The following is a 15,350-nucleotide window of genomic DNA, read 5'->3' as shown; positions in this document are numbered from 1 at the left end:
ATACCAGAACTTTTTAATCTGGTTCCAGATTTTGGGGAAAGGAATCTGTGAGCCCCACAGAACGGATGCATCAGTTTATCTCTGTTTTCATGGGATGACCTCAAGGACTGTGTAGGATATATGTGTAGGGAGGTTGCTCGCAGTTACTATGAGAATCTGAAAAAAAAAAGAAAAGATACTGAACTTCAACCATGCATAATGATTTCTAAAACTGGCTTAAAATGGCTTTTCTGTGACAAGACACGCACTGGAGTAATTTATGTAAAGACAAAGTTTTTCTACAGTGTGCAGTTTTTTCACATTCAATATAAATCTGCCAGTGTTTCTGTAGCAAGACACTATGTGAGATGCATAGAAACTAAGTGAAGTGAAAAGATGAATTACTGGAGATGTTGCACATCATAGGCAGCAAGTTTTGATCAAGAGTTGAGAAGCCAGTGCGTACCGTAGGCAAAATTCTGCTCTGAGCATCCTTATAAATACACGCGAACAAAATTGTGCTCCACGTTTGTACAAGAGGAAGGACAGAAATACATTGGTGTGAGCTCCAGCCTGACGCAGGGTGATGGATTCACGGTGCTTGGGACACCTGGTGCCACAGGTTGGGTGGCTGGCACCCGTGGGTTTTTCCTTCCAGGGCTTTTGGACCTGCGTTTCTGGAGAAGTCATTACAGTGCTGATGTCCCAAATCCCTACGCTTCTCTTCAGCTCTCATCAAACCTTCAGTGTAAAACTTGCATGGGAATAGCTTTTGGAAAATGACCTTGACCCACAAGTGTGACTGTGGATTAATTGTTGGTGAGATCTCATCCCTGCCTTAAACGTGGAGGAACCAGTCCGTTGTCTTCTAAACCTGTTAGGCTAGTTTAGATCTGATTGGGAGACCATAAGATAGTCTGGAGTTTATCAGTAGGCCAAAGGTTGGCTGGCTTTGGTTCTGTTTTATTTTCCGGTGTGGACTTTTTCTTCTGCAAGTAGCCCCAAAACAAATCATGGGTCTGATTCGAGACTGATTTAAATCAGGTGAAATAGAAAGAAAAAACAACACGGAAGTCGTTAAATTTTTTAGTGATATTTTTTCCTCCTGAAAAACAGTTTAAATTAAAAATGGCTAATATCAAGCTTGATTATTATTTTCACATTTTCAAGGCAGAGCAAACAATAACACATCAGAACATGCAGATGTGGCATGTTAGGAGCGCAAGAAGCTGGACCTTCATAATTTCTAGGAACCTGCACAAGGCTTCAGGTGTCGTAACTGGTTTCTGGGGGAAGGCATGACCATGCTGTAGCTGATCCAGGACAGTCTTCTGCTCCCCTTCCCTCTCCCCTTGCCTTTTTTCCTTGTTTCCAATAATCTGTTTATTCAGGCAGTGTTTATACCCCAACTGAGTGGTGATTCAAGTTCAGTAACTATTTCCTGAGCATTGCAGCACAAATCATAAGAGTGGGTCCTTATCTGATTGAAATGAGTACCTTTAACGCTGATTTTAGGGGAGTTTGCTGATTTTTTTGCAAATGGAGGGTGTCCTTTGTTCCATTCTCACATCTTCTTTGGAAGTATGTTGATAAGAAAGGAGCAGAGCGTGGTTGGATTAGATCTGGAGGAAGAAACCAGCTGGGTTATGGAGTAAGCCGCAGTTATTTAGGCAAGATTGCTGATTCAGTGGTGATTCAGGAGGTTTTCTTTGGCTTTAAAAGACTTTAGAACTGGGTCCTTTAAAGAATATTTTACACTTGAACAAGGGTTCAGCAGTTGTTCAGCAGGTTGAATGTATAATCATGGATTATGACCACATATTCTAGCTTTTAAAATATGACTGGTTTTCAAGTAGTTGCCTTAAAAATGTTTGCAGTGGGTTTATATAATTTCTTGGGAGTTGCATTTATTGATTCTTTTTTTTTTTTTTTTTTAAATTAGGATTTTTAAGCAAATAGCAGTGCTTTACATAACTTCAGTCTGCAGGAGGTTGCTGAGCTTTGTAATGAGTCCTGCTGCTTTTCTAAACCACTGCAATAGCTTTTTTTCTCCCTTTTTTTTTTTTTTTTTCATTCTTTTTTTTGCAAGCAGGCTGCAGAGGTCGGTGATTCATGATTCTCATTTTATTGACATATCTTCTTTCTTGGCAGCTTGTTGATTTCTCTGAGGTAAATAGATGTGAGTTCAAGCAAAGTTTATTTCCAAAAATGTTAAGTTGAGGAGCCAAATGTGTACAATAGGCAGGATAGAGAAAATCTACAATTATTCCTCTCCTTTCCTAAGCTCATTTTATTTATTTATTTATTTATATGTATTTATTTAGGTCAGTTTTTTATTACTCATACTGTTTATTTATTAAAACGGTACAACCTGCCCGCTAACAGGATGAGCTTCCTCAGGCTGTACAAATACTTCACTACACTTGTACAAATACTTCAGCTTGTTCTGAAGAGACCATGTCTGAGGACAAAATCATCACGCAGCCTCTAGTCTGGTTCAATCCTTATCCCTTCCAGTAAGCTCGATAGCTAAAAAGTATCCATAATGGTAAAGGTTTGCAGGGGTTTTTTTATGTGTCTGGAGGTCATAAACGTATCTTACACAGGCTGAAGAATTGCTGTTGTAGGGGGAGAAAGCTGGTCCCCGCTGCCATGGGCCACGTTGCAATGGTTGATGGAGGAATGGAAGAGGAATTACGTGGTTGTGCTTCACCGCTACTAAATATTGCCTTTTTGGTTTTTTTTCATATGAAAATTTTATGAAGGTTTTTCCTCTACCATCCTCACTCTGCCCTTTCATGTTTCCTTCCCTCTTGATGTGAGTCATGGAAGGTTTATCACGGTACAGTTCTGGGCAGCGTTTCGCCTAGAGACCTTGATCTTTTTGTGACTAATGACAGCCCTGTCTTCACAGGAACTCTTGAGAGTGAAATATTACCAAAGGGAAGTTCATTTCTGGAGCGTTCATGGAGGGTGGGGGATCAGCTTTGCTCTGAGATTTCAAAACACGTTAGCAGCACAAAAAGAGAACTTGAATTAAACAAATCTTCCTGATTTGACAGGGAAGGCACTTCGGCAGTAAGAATATTTATCCAGATTAGTGAAAACAATTGGGAGATTATGTATAAAACAACATAGCTGTTACTTAAAGAATGGCATTAGATATTATTGAAGTAGGAGCCATGTGCTCCTTTAGAAGTTACTGACCAGATGAGATCCAGCAGTATTATCTTCTGCCTTATCTTTTTCTTTTCTTTTTTTTTTTTTTTTTTTAATTTTTGCTAAAGGTGCTAATCCTTTTTTTTATAGCATCCGTAGCTTTCATTTCAAAAAAGAGGGGGGGGGGGCAAGGGCTCCTTGCTGCAGAGAACATGTTCCACGTGTCTGTTTTGGGTGATGCTTCAGCTGAAGCATCTTCTTGTGGTGCAACTGCTTCTCATCACACAGAGAAATAACAGACACCCCAGCAGCTGAAAGTCTTCCCATGGCAAGGAAGCCACAGAGCAAGAAGCGCTCTTGGTTTCCACATATTAATAGTTCTCTTTTTCACTTTCGCTGAGAAGTAACAGGATTCCTTGGGAAAAAGAGCCCATTTTTCTCAGTTTTAATAAGCACATCAACATACAAATCCTTGATGCGATGCCTGAGTGGTAATAGGAAAATGGACAGAAAGAAAAAAGCCAATGTGTTTTGTGAGACCGCGGAGCCTGTCCGTGGGAGCTGCAGCTGAGGAGGATGCTTTGGCTGTGCTTCATCCCATCTCACCCGAGAGCCGGTGGATTATTTTCTGACTTGTTTTAGAGATCCATATTTTAGGCTGTGACCTGCCCAAAAGGACAATCTTAGTGCAAATCTTCAACTGGCGCAGATACTTCTGTCCCTCTCTCCTGCCTCTGGCCATGGCCGGTAATAAATGCTCAGTGGAAGAGTATATGAACAGGTATTAATAGCCTTCTTCAAACCCCATCCCTTTCTAGCTTCTGGGAATTGAGGATAGCAACCATTGATAGATTTATTCTCCATTAATTGTTTAACGTCTTTCAAATGCATTCTTACTTTTGGCCTCAATGAGTTCCATATTTTAATGATATTGTGTGAAGAGCTGAAACAAAGTGCTGTAGCTCCGTTGACATGAAACAGAGAAACAGTTATACGTCAAGCTGATAAATGTGTTGCTGGTGTACTTGAAGTGTGTTTATAACAGGTTAACAGCACGCCGCTCTTTCATGTGGTAGCAGGAAAAGCTGAATACGGCTGAAAGTAACAAGGCTAGTATAAAATTTAGCCTTAAGAGTAATAGCAAAAGTTTTGTTTTATCTTTCTTTTAAAGAATTATGAAAAAAAGGAAAGCACATTAAATATTAAGGTTGGTGACCTGAAAAATAAGACATACACTTAGATGTCCAGAAGATGTGTGTGCATGTAAAATCTATTCCATCTATTTTATCTTATTTATAGAGGAGGAGAATTTTAGTTATATGACTGAGCATACGAAAGTAATTTCTTTTTATCGCTATTTTAATTACAGTCTTCCCTTACAAACCTTTAAGACAAAGGAGAGCAATTTTATGAAATTTTTTTTTTAACAGAAATAAAACAGAATTTCAAATATTTTCTATATAGTGAACAAAAAAGATGTGAATGATGAAAAATCTTGCAGGTTTTATTTGTGGTGGAATTTATCTTTTTACCCTACTTAGCTTCCCGCATGGCAATGAGTAGGACATGGTGGATACTGCATTTTCAGTAGATTATTGTAAGGCTCTAGCAGGCGGCTCTGCCACGTGCTGTTTGCTTTTGTGGTACCTGCAAGTGTAACCTGCCAGCCCTCTCTCCCGCATCCAGCAGCCTCTGTACGCAGCGGTTCCTCCTTTTATATAATGAAGGAATTGCGTGGGGAAACTAGCAAAGAAAAGGTCTCACTTGTATGCTGTTAGGTTCTCTGTTGTATATAGATATATTTGTTAGCTTGAGTCAGCTTCAATTTGGGACAGTGATGCAGGTCCCATTGGCTTCAGCGGGAGTACACTGAAATCTAAGATAGCTATTCTTTTTTTTTTTTCCCATTCCATTGTGTGTCACATCTTATATCCATGTTTCCTATTTAAGAGATTCCCAAAGATCCTCATTTTTACGAGGAGGATTGGTTTTGGCCAAGGAGCTCGAAAAGGTTTATGTTGATTTTGTGGTTAGAGCTGGTATACATTTATGTACAACAGACAAATACCATATAGACATGTTCATAAATAATTCACCGTCCACTTCAACAAGAGGAAATTACATGCTACATTATTCAACAATATACAAAGACACTGCTTGTTGTGTAAAGAGAGTATTCTGCCAGTGAACCGACAGCAGTTTTGCAACTAAATTTAAAAAGACATAAATGGTTTATTACCAACTCAAATCTCGTAGCCGTTCCTCTGCCTGCAATTCACGTCCTTCTGCTTTCAGTATTGAAATACAAAAAAGGTGAAGTGTGTGTGTGTGGCTGTGGTTCTCACTACTGGAAATGTTGAACGGAAGAAACAACAACAAAATAGATACTGTAGATGTCTTGATTTCGTGGGGTGAATGAGGAAAACGAGGGCTGCTTATGCTGGGGAAAGATCCTGGCCTTCTGGTGAGCATCCTTCATCGCATGGTAAAAGGTTGGGGAATGAACTTTTGTTAAAAACCTTCTTGGTAAGGAGAAGAGAGTGGCAGTAGGGAATTATATCCTGACTTTTCTGTGTTTATTACAACTGGGTTTTTTTATTATATGAACATGACAGTAGAAAATCATGTAAAATACTATGTCGGCAACTAGCGGTTACTAAAAAAAATAAAATCAACATCTCTATTAGCTGAGTAATATGTCATATTGCCCTGTGGTAGGTCGTCAGACTGATCATCTAATTAAGCAGTCTGTTGTAGAGCGTATGCATAAGTTGGCAGAGATATGGTTGGTGGTGGAACTTTAAATTTTCCCGCATGACTGGTGTGATTAAGATCTCAGTTTTACTGTAGCCTAAGCATTTTTTTTTCTTTCTTTCTTTCCCTTGCATCAGCTTCCTGATAAAGCATTTCCCTCAGCTGTCAAAGATGTAGTTAACATGGTTTTTCCTTAAGTTTGTAATATTTGTAATGGAGTTTCATGAGGAGTGTCTTCACCTGGAAGGGTTTCGATAAATTCCAGTCCATTTTATTAACATACAAATGGACATAAGATAGGACAGAGAAGCTTATGTGGTTTTTCTAAGGTCCTGCACTCTGTATTCATTAATGTATCTCTGATGGCTCTTTTTAAAAATTTGAGAATTAATGTCAAATACACAAGTCTTGAATTGGTTCTGTAAGACTGTCAGATAAATCTGTTCAATCAGTATCACTGAGTAAGTTTCAGATCCCTGTTAGAAGAGAACTGGAAAATAAATCAAATTTTTTTAAAATTTATTTTCTAAATAGACAGTGCGTAGTGACTGGTTCCTCTGAAAATAAGCAGCAAGGAGCTAGAGAGCAGAGGTCTGGGAGAATATTGAGATACTCACTGGGTGTCAAAGTGGACGAGTTTGAGGTGGAAGGATTACATGAAAACAAATGTGTAGCACATGATAAATTTAATTGAAGTGATGCTGTAGGGTACCTTCTGGTTACCAGATGTTTTTACAGCTACCACTGTAACCTGCAGTTCCTTCTTTGTGCCTATTTCTGAAGAGGCGCTTTTCTCACCTCCCTTTTCTTATCTTTTGTTATGAGGACTCTCACCTCCATCCTCTCTTTTTCTACAGCCTGTTTTTTTGGAACTCGCTCTGTTTTCATGATTTCCTCTATTTCCTCCATGGATGATGTCCAAACCTGCTCTGATAGTACTTCTCTCTCCTGCCTTATTTTTTTGTTCTTTGAAGATCTTTGCTCAGATGTCTTATTGCTGCCTGAAATGTTTACTTGCACGATGGAAACTTTTCACTTCTTGTCAGGACCTCCCTTTCTCGTCCTCCTCCTCTCCAGCCATTAGGACCATTGGTGCTGTTTGGACAACTGACAGGCTCTTTCCTGCTTTAAATCTTGGCTCCTTCCTGTAGCTTCTCTTTTTCTTTTGGACATTCATTTCGGGGGGGAGTATGAGAAAGCATAAACTTTCTGGGTTTAATATTACACATATGAATCTGATTTAGTCTCTCTAGTCATTCAAACTTCTGTCAAAATCATCACAGGTCCATTTCTTCAGAGAATTTTTTAAGACTAGTTTCTTTGAGAAGTCTTACACTGTTTTTCTTCCCTTTGGTTTAGATAGAGTCAGTAATGGTTATGCTACAGTTTCTGTCTGCCTCATCTGACTTGTAGAATAAACCCATTGAGGAAATTAATTTTTTTTTTTTTTTGTAGGGAGGTATTTTGCAAATACTTTTGTTTGGTATTTATCTAAATAATTATTCTTGATTCCTTGAGACACAGCCTGCTTGCTCTGATTGCAGAAATACTCCAATACATGGCAGTGTTAGGTGGGAGAAACATCAAGAATACAAATGATTTTACAAAAGCATGTTGTCTCATACAAAAAATGAAGCTAGAAGAACAATGATTAATGCAGGATCTGAAGTAACTGTCCCATTTGATCTGGACACTTTTGTAGGCATGAACCAAGAGTTATTATCTAGAATTGTAGCAATGTTTCTTAAGAATTAAAAATAAGTGTTGAAAGAGCTAAAGGCAAAATAGCCAAATTCTGAGACTCATACTTAGTAATGATTATACGTCTATGATTTGGTGTGTTGTAGGAGTAATCAGAGGACCCTTTGTGTATCCATTGTATCGTCATGAGAGGTTATTTTCATTATTGGTGTCTTGGACGTTACACAAACATGCACTTCAGAAATGTGTAAGTCTGTGTTGTTTCTTAGGAACCAAGGGACAAAGTCAGACAGGAAGATTTCTGCTGAAGACAGAGACGTGCAAAAGGATGAGTTAAGTTAGATGGGTTTGGGTGGAATGAAGAGCACTGTGGGATAGGGAGGAAAGAAAGATGTTTGGCAACAACACAGAGAAAAAGCATTTCTGAGCCTGAAAAGGAAAGAGAAGAGATTTTTTTGTAGGGAAGGAGCAACTACTGTGGGTCCAGAGAAGGGAGCCACTGGCAAAAAGTAATGAGAAAAAAATTTGTACGTGGTTACTGAGGTATATTTAAACTAGGAGAACTGTACCTATATGAGAATTATAATGGTGTTGATTTTTTTTGTGTTGCTCTGATAGTACACTAATTTTTCATAAGTGTGAATTGTCAAACATCTCTCTCTTTTATATTTTGATTAAGGTGACTTGGAAATGCATTTTTATTTAAGTAGTAAAAGTAAATGTTAGACCTTCAGACATCCCATATGCAATGAGCGGGTTCTCTGGTCTAGTGAAGTTAATTATAACACAGATTAACTTCATCTGAAAAATAATTTTAATTAATTAGCATTTCATCATCCCTAGTCCTCTGGGCAAAAGATATCTTTCTGTTCACGTAAAGCAGTTGTGCGCTTGAATTCTTCCAGCTCCTTCACCTGCTGCTTTTATCTGCAATAAAGTGTTTCATTTTACGCGTGGAATCCGTATGCCCTTTATTGGCCTCGCACAAAAGGGACAGTCCTTTATTTCTGTTTTTCAGAGGCAATATCGAGCCTCTTAGTCACAATATGGTTAAAACCGTTTGTATTGAACCTTCAGGGCAATTACTCGAGTTAATACTGGGCTTGTCGGTGGAAGGGCTGAAAAGTGGGTTGTGGTAGACCAGGTCCTGGGGTGAGGCTGAGCAAATGGAGATGTTGAGAGGGGAACTGGGTTGCTGCTTTCATGGGTCTCTACATTGGGGTGGACAAGGACCATCACGGCACTGGAGCCTTAAGGTATCTTCCTTCCCAGGGGCTAAAGGGAAGTTCTGTCTTTAGCTGGTGACAAAAGCCAAAATAGAAGTTCCCTGTCAGAGCCATATATTGCTACTGTCCCTTAGGTTTTCCCCATCTTCTTCTTTTCATTTTCATCCTATGCCAGTTTATTGTTTTGCTTCTGACTTTTCAAGTTTGTTTTAAAATATTTCCTGCCTTTAGTTCCCCCAGAAAAGTAATTCTAGAAAATAAAAATGCTAATTTTCTAGTATATAGAAGAAGGCATGTTAACTGTGAACTTTTGGAGTTGATAATCTGGTTCCTCAAAATAGAGAGTTGATTTTGACCTTAAGATGTGGGTAGTTCCAGTAAGGTATTTAATAAACCATGAAAACAGAAATTCTAGCGCACCTATGTATAAATATGCTTTAATTAAGACGGTCCTTAAGCTGATGACTTGTTTGTGACTTTAAGTGTCTCTGCTCTGAATGCTGCCTGAAAAGCCAAGCATGGACATGCTCAAACCAAGACCAAAGCTTGACATAAATACTTTAAAGAGCTCTGGTCACTTTGTGGCTGTAAGCAGCCACGGCGTTGAAGAGTTTAAAGGAGGATGGCACGTACCCTGTGCCACAAGGTCCTTCAGCCCCTGGCCTGTGTGGATGTGGAGACCTTCATGGGACACACGAGGGCTCAAGTCCCTGCCCACGGTGCCTGCCTTGGAGCACGGGGACATCCACACCAGTGTTTTCTGCACGACCTCTCCGGTACCGAAGTGCACACCATTAAGAGGAGTTGCTGGATCCAGGGTCTTGCCTTGAAGTTGCAGTACTGATGGTGCATTTCATTTAAGTAACCCAACTTGCCATTTTTAGCCAGTACTGTGTTTTCAAAACGTGTTTGGCTAGCGGTCCTGAAAGCATCTTGGTGACTTGGGAATACGTCGCGGGTGCTTACTCTTGTCCCAGAATCATTTGGTCCAGAAACCAGAGATTCTGTCATGAGCCTTCGCTCGTGTCTATTATTTAATCCCTTCAATTTGCTGAATGATTTACTTCTGGCTTTGGGGGGTTTTGTTTGGCTTTTTGTCTGATATGCTCGAAAGGAGACTCTTATCTTATCCCTGCCTTGTTCTCTTAACTAGGGTCCTACCCCACTTCAGGACAGTTAATTTAAGGTCCCCATGTACAGATGGAGTGTAAATATTTAAACCTGTGTTACTGGACACTGTCCAAAAACGCTTCCGTATATAAACAGCAGATTAAGATCTGTTAGATAGGTTAGTGAGCAGCTGAGGGAAGTCGTGTAGCGTTACCTGTGGTAGCAACTGTTCGTTGATGTGAGCAGACGGGTGAATGAAAAGAAAGGGCAGCTCACGGTGAACTTGAAGCCAAACGTTTCCTGGGTTTAATATCATGAGTGCTGCAATTAATATACTTGGCAAATAGAAGCCATCTTTCAAATAGCATTGTGAAATTACTTGTGGTAGATCATGCTTTGCTATGGCTTTGAATGAAGGTCAATGTAGATATTATGTCTGCTGTTCTGTGTGTATCTATATATATGTTTTTGTTTCTTTAGGTTGTACAATGCAAATCTTTGAAACCATCTCTGGGAAGATGAAGCTTCCAGTAGCAGCAGTCTGGTTTGGAACCCACTTGTCTTAAGAATACCTGGGAATTTCTACCCATATTTGCCTATTCCAGCATAAATCAGAGGACAATGAGTTATTTTTATTTTTTGCATATTTTCACGCTACATAACAATTTTTCTTCCTTCTCATTTTGTTCATTGGGAAAAACTTGAGCCAGTTGTGTAGCTGATTCTTACTTCGCCACATTCCTCTTTCTGAGCCAAATTCTTGGAAACCACATCACAGTACATGTATTTTTATGTGTTTGGCTTTTTGTTTGTTTTTTGGGGTCGTCCGTCCCCCCCCCCCCCTTTATGTGACTTATGTAACTTTTTGAGTGCTTTTACCTATTCTGGTTTGAACCTGTCCTTTTGTGTTACTGAGTAGTCGTAGAATCACTCAAGGAATTAAATAATTTCAGACTTACAGAAGATGACTCATATGCTTCAGAAACATTTTTATGGCTGTGCTTGGCTCATTAATACAGGAGTTTAACAGTAGTAATATGAGGTATTGCATTAATTGTTGCATACATTTATTACCAAATGACTTGCACAGACAGTGTTTCAGATGCCGTGGACCTAATCATAATAACCAGAAGTGTCCTGTTTGCAAAGGAGAAAATAAGATCCCTTTGTACACCGACAGCAAGCAGATGAAGTTGCTTGCAGTTTTGGAAGTAAGGACTGATCACAGGGAAAGCTGGAATGGATTTTTCTGCTTAAGGAAGGGCAAGCTATGCAGCTTAATATTTGGGTTGATTATAATGACTCTAGTGATGGCATCTTACATACTGACTGGAGCCAAACATGGCCTGTTGTTAATACCGTCTCCCTTCCATTACGGAGCTTTTGCTAGCAATCCAAGCTTAATGGACAATGAAAGCCTTAGTGACATGAAAGACCATTACCAGCCTTCTAAAATGAATATTTCATATGTAAAGGATTATCCAAGCATTAAATTAATTATTGACACTATTACTTCAAAGATAGAGTTTATGACAAGACAGCGCCCTGATTTAGAAGAGCTGAGGAAACAAGAGCCACATGTAAGTATGAGTTGAAGTGTGTCTTAAACTGCTGTATACTTGCTTATTTCAAGACTTTTGGGTCAATCTTTTACTGAGATTAAAAAAAATGCAACTGCTCAGAAGTTCATACAGTGATTTACACCATCTAGTGCCTCCTGATTTAAACCAGCTGAAAAGTTGATACTGTAGATCACGTCCTTCTGAGTCATGGGCAAAATAGATGGGTTATATAAACGGTCTTGACATCTGAAACAAAAAATCAGACAGTCTTCCGATAGCTGCACAATCTCATTGAATTTTTACCTCATCTCATGCAAAATCATTCTGACTTAGATTTGCCAGTTACCTTAAATGATAAATAATAAAAGAGCCTTTCTAATAACTGAATACCAGTGTGCCTTCTTGAAAACCTGGTCATTGCAAACCTTGTATTTCAGAGTTAAAAACTGGAAGTTAATTTGCTTTGAGTATTATGTGTTTGACTTTAAAAAAATAATTCCTGGGGTTGCAGTGGAACTGGGGAGTTATTGAGGTCCTTTCTGGCCTTAAAATTAAAGGATTTGTAAAGGTACTCCTCTCCCAGTCCAACTGTTTGTACAGGATTTGGTTCTGGTGTCATCAGAAGAAATAAATTAGGTCAACCTTGTAGTTAAAAAAATAAGGGTTAAAAATGTCCACATAGTGTGTCTATTGTGTTCTCTTACTGTGCTAAGCTGGAAAAGTATAACTGTCAATTTTTTGCTGCATTGACTGAAACTGTTGTTCTTTATGTTGCAGATGTTTTCGGTAATTCCTAATAAATTCCTTCCAAATAGCAAGAATCCTTGTTGGTATGAAGAGTACAAAGGAAACACAACCACAGATCCTTATGCAACAAACTCCTATGCACTGTATTCAAAGCGCTTTCGAACCATATTTGATTACCTCAGGAAGGTATTTTGGAACCACTTGTACCATTATAAGGACAAACACTACCGCCTGCGCTGTCTCCCCCATTTCTACATCATTGGCCAGCCCAAGTGTGGGACGACGGACCTGTACGACCGGCTCAGGCTGCACCCTGACGTTCGCTTCTCAGCAATCAAAGAGCCACACTGGTGGACAAGAAAACGGTTTGGTGAGTAAACATGTCCTCTGGCGAGCTGTCTCTATTAAACTTTGACATTTCTTGTATACATTTGGGTTGAAGTTTATGGATGTGCTCCATATTGGCTTGCCTTGAAACCACTGAAGTTAGTATTTTTGAAAAATCCAGGTGATGTAGGCTCGGTAAGTTTCAGCCTGCTTTTGTTTAACAATGTTTTTGGTTAAACTTTTCAAGATGATGCACATTTCATTTGGTTTATTTTCAGTGGTTTGGAAAATCTGGGAAAAAAAATAAAAACACTAGATAAAACCAATCCTGTGAATCTGTGAAATCAGGAGAAGGAACTATTAGGTTGTGATGGGAGATTTAAAGAATAGCAGTGATAGTTTTGTATTGCAAAATTCTGTAAAGCCTTTCTTACACGAATAAATGATGGGTCAGTATTTGAAATGTGGTGGCTTCAGTCCTTACGGTTCAATAAAAACAACTGTGCTTTGTGGTAGGAGTTTTGTTAGTGTTGCAGTTTTAGTCAAGCACTGAGCAGTAGAGATGCTCTGCATGAGAAAACTCTCTCACATTGAGGAACTTGCACATATTTTTGATGCTCTTCGCCTGGGTGACATCAATATTTCATGAAGTGACCCTTCGTCTCTGAAGACAGACTTGAATAGTTGAGGTTATGGCCTGCTGGAGCAAAATGCATCCACCCCTCATGATTGCACCTTCAAAGGGTGTCTGAGGGCGGTGGGGCTGAGCGCATCATTTTATCCATCTGAAGTGTTTATGTTCTTCTTGTTCTCTCTTCCCTGGGTGCCAAGGAAGGTCAATCTTGTGGTTAGAGACTAGATGAGACGCAGAAGACCCATTTTCAATTCCTGACTCTGCTGTGTGCTTAGTGCCTTCCTTCAAATGTGGATGCGTATAATGCTTGCTGTATTCCACCCAGGCTCTGGATTTTCCCACTGTTGGGTCTAGCCGTTAAGCGCTGGTATGCCCTCACTTTGCATGACTTCAGTATCAAAGTTCACAGGCTTTTCAGTGATACTACTCTTTCCAAGAGGAAGATACTGGTTATTTTATGGTGACATCTTCACTTCTGTTTCTCATTTGCTGTTGCTTTACTGCAGGCACTGCCTTTGGAAAAAGGGAGAACCTAGCACTGTGAGGTAGATCATTTGATGAGGACTTTGCATCGCTAATTTCCTTTGTTGCTTTTCTAAGCTTCCTTGAAATGGGAAACTGTCTCTTCTAATGAACTGCTGCGGCTAACAAGGAATGACATTTTCTGAGACCGGGACACCTTCAGTGCTGCTTCTGTTCTTTATTCTGGGGTCATACCTTCAATTCTTTATTTCTCCTGCATGCGATGTTGCTGTTTCCTTCTCCCTTCCCTGTGCCCTGGAGCCCAGAAGAACCTCTAAGGTCCTGCAGGCAGAGCTTTGTTCCTCGCCGCTCGGTGAGGAGGAGGACTCAGCCACAGAGCTGGGATTTCATAATTTTGCTGCGTTCTTAAGAGTTTGTATTTTTCTTCCTTTGCAAATGATGTAAGAAAGTGGCTAAAATAAGTGTTTTAGACATTTTTTATATGTTTGGTATAAATTAAGAGTTAAAGCAATATGATGAAAATACAGTTTTGCTTTTGAGGTAATTTAGTTCAGTTTAGGAGATCCTGGAGGTACCAGTATGAATTGAGGAGTCCGACAAAGCCAAACGAGAAGCATCGTGGTACCCCCTGAAGCCCCATGAGAAGGGGGTTCATCGTTCATCGATGAACTCGTTCACCACAGTCAGTGGCTGACTGAACACAAATGATAAGAATTACCTCCCGACCTGAAGGTGAAAAGTCAGATCAGTGAAGAAACGTGATTTTGGACTTGGACACCTTCCAGTGCTAATGCTGTTCTGCTGGTCCCTGGGTGTGTAGATGCAGGGACTGGCAGCAAAACCACCTGTGGAAAATCGTGTCTTCCATGGGACTGCTGGCAGGAAAGGCTGAACCGAACTGATACGTTAAGCTAAAATCCATTATACTAAATAGTTCTCTACACCTACGTTAGCCTCAACGTAAATGTTTGGAATTAATGTTGGAGGAGGTAGTGCATTCAAACTCACTAAAGCAAGACTGGACTCACTAAAGCTCAGAAGTGGACCTACCAAACAGGCAGAAGAGTGTCAGAAATCAGGCTGGAGCGCATATAATTTGAGAACAAGGATGATTTCTATCTCTGTGCTGGCATTCACAAACGCTCCACTTGCACGGTCTTGTGGTCAGCCACTGGGGATCAAGTGCAGATCCTTGAAGAGAACATTCTTTCCATAATTAAATGTTTTGAAGTTATTTTGTAAAGCTGAAGAATGAGGAAAAATTGCAGAGCTTGTGATCTCATGGAAGGGAGACCTGTAGAGACGACCTTCTGATCTCACAGGTTGTCTGCCATTGAGAATGAAAGATTAAGTTTGCTCCTGTTGGCTCAGTCCTTTCATTCTGCCTTAACAGTACATTACCTAATGGTTACTATTAAAAAAAAAGAAAGAAAGAAAGAAAGAAATTAAAAAAGATAATATGACAAATAATGCTAGCAAGTGAAACCGAGACAACCGCCTTTATAAGCCAGGTAGTGGCTATGACTCCTATGCTCCTGGCTCTTAACTTGGTTTCGTTTGTAACATTTATCTGGACAAGAAAGTCTCTTTGTTCTATGGCATCCTCTGATTCAGTGGATTTTTATGAGACTGACTAATTTCAGCTGAAGCTAAACAGCCCTCCTGGGG

The 15,350-nt window shown here is 39.7% G+C and overlaps 1 protein-coding gene across 4 annotated transcripts in view; it reads left to right on the top strand.

The window, feature by feature from the left end:
• Positions 1-15,350, top strand: part of CHST15 (carbohydrate sulfotransferase 15) — a 48,521-nt gene that overhangs the window by 17,782 nt on the left and 15,389 nt on the right. For 3 of the 4 annotated variants that reach the window (XM_049811213.1, XM_049811215.1, XM_049811216.1), the window contains exons 2-3: positions 10,410-11,509; positions 12,269-12,608. In XM_049811213.1, coding sequence (XP_049667170.1) covers positions 10,922-11,509; positions 12,269-12,608 — 928 coding nt within the window. In that variant the 5' untranslated portion in view covers positions 10,410-10,921. Of the gene's footprint in view, positions 1-7,756; positions 7,841-10,409; positions 11,510-12,268; positions 12,609-15,350 lie in introns of those variants that run through there. The other variant, XM_049811217.1, reaches the window with a different exon arrangement.

The sequence above is a fragment of the Accipiter gentilis genome, chromosome 9, assembly GCF_929443795.1.
Source record: "Accipiter gentilis chromosome 9, bAccGen1.1, whole genome shotgun sequence".
Classification (NCBI taxonomy): domain Eukaryota; kingdom Metazoa; phylum Chordata; class Aves; order Accipitriformes; family Accipitridae; genus Astur; species Astur gentilis.
The sequence above is the reverse complement of the archived record's forward strand: the minus strand, read 5'-3'. Positions and strand labels throughout refer to the sequence as shown.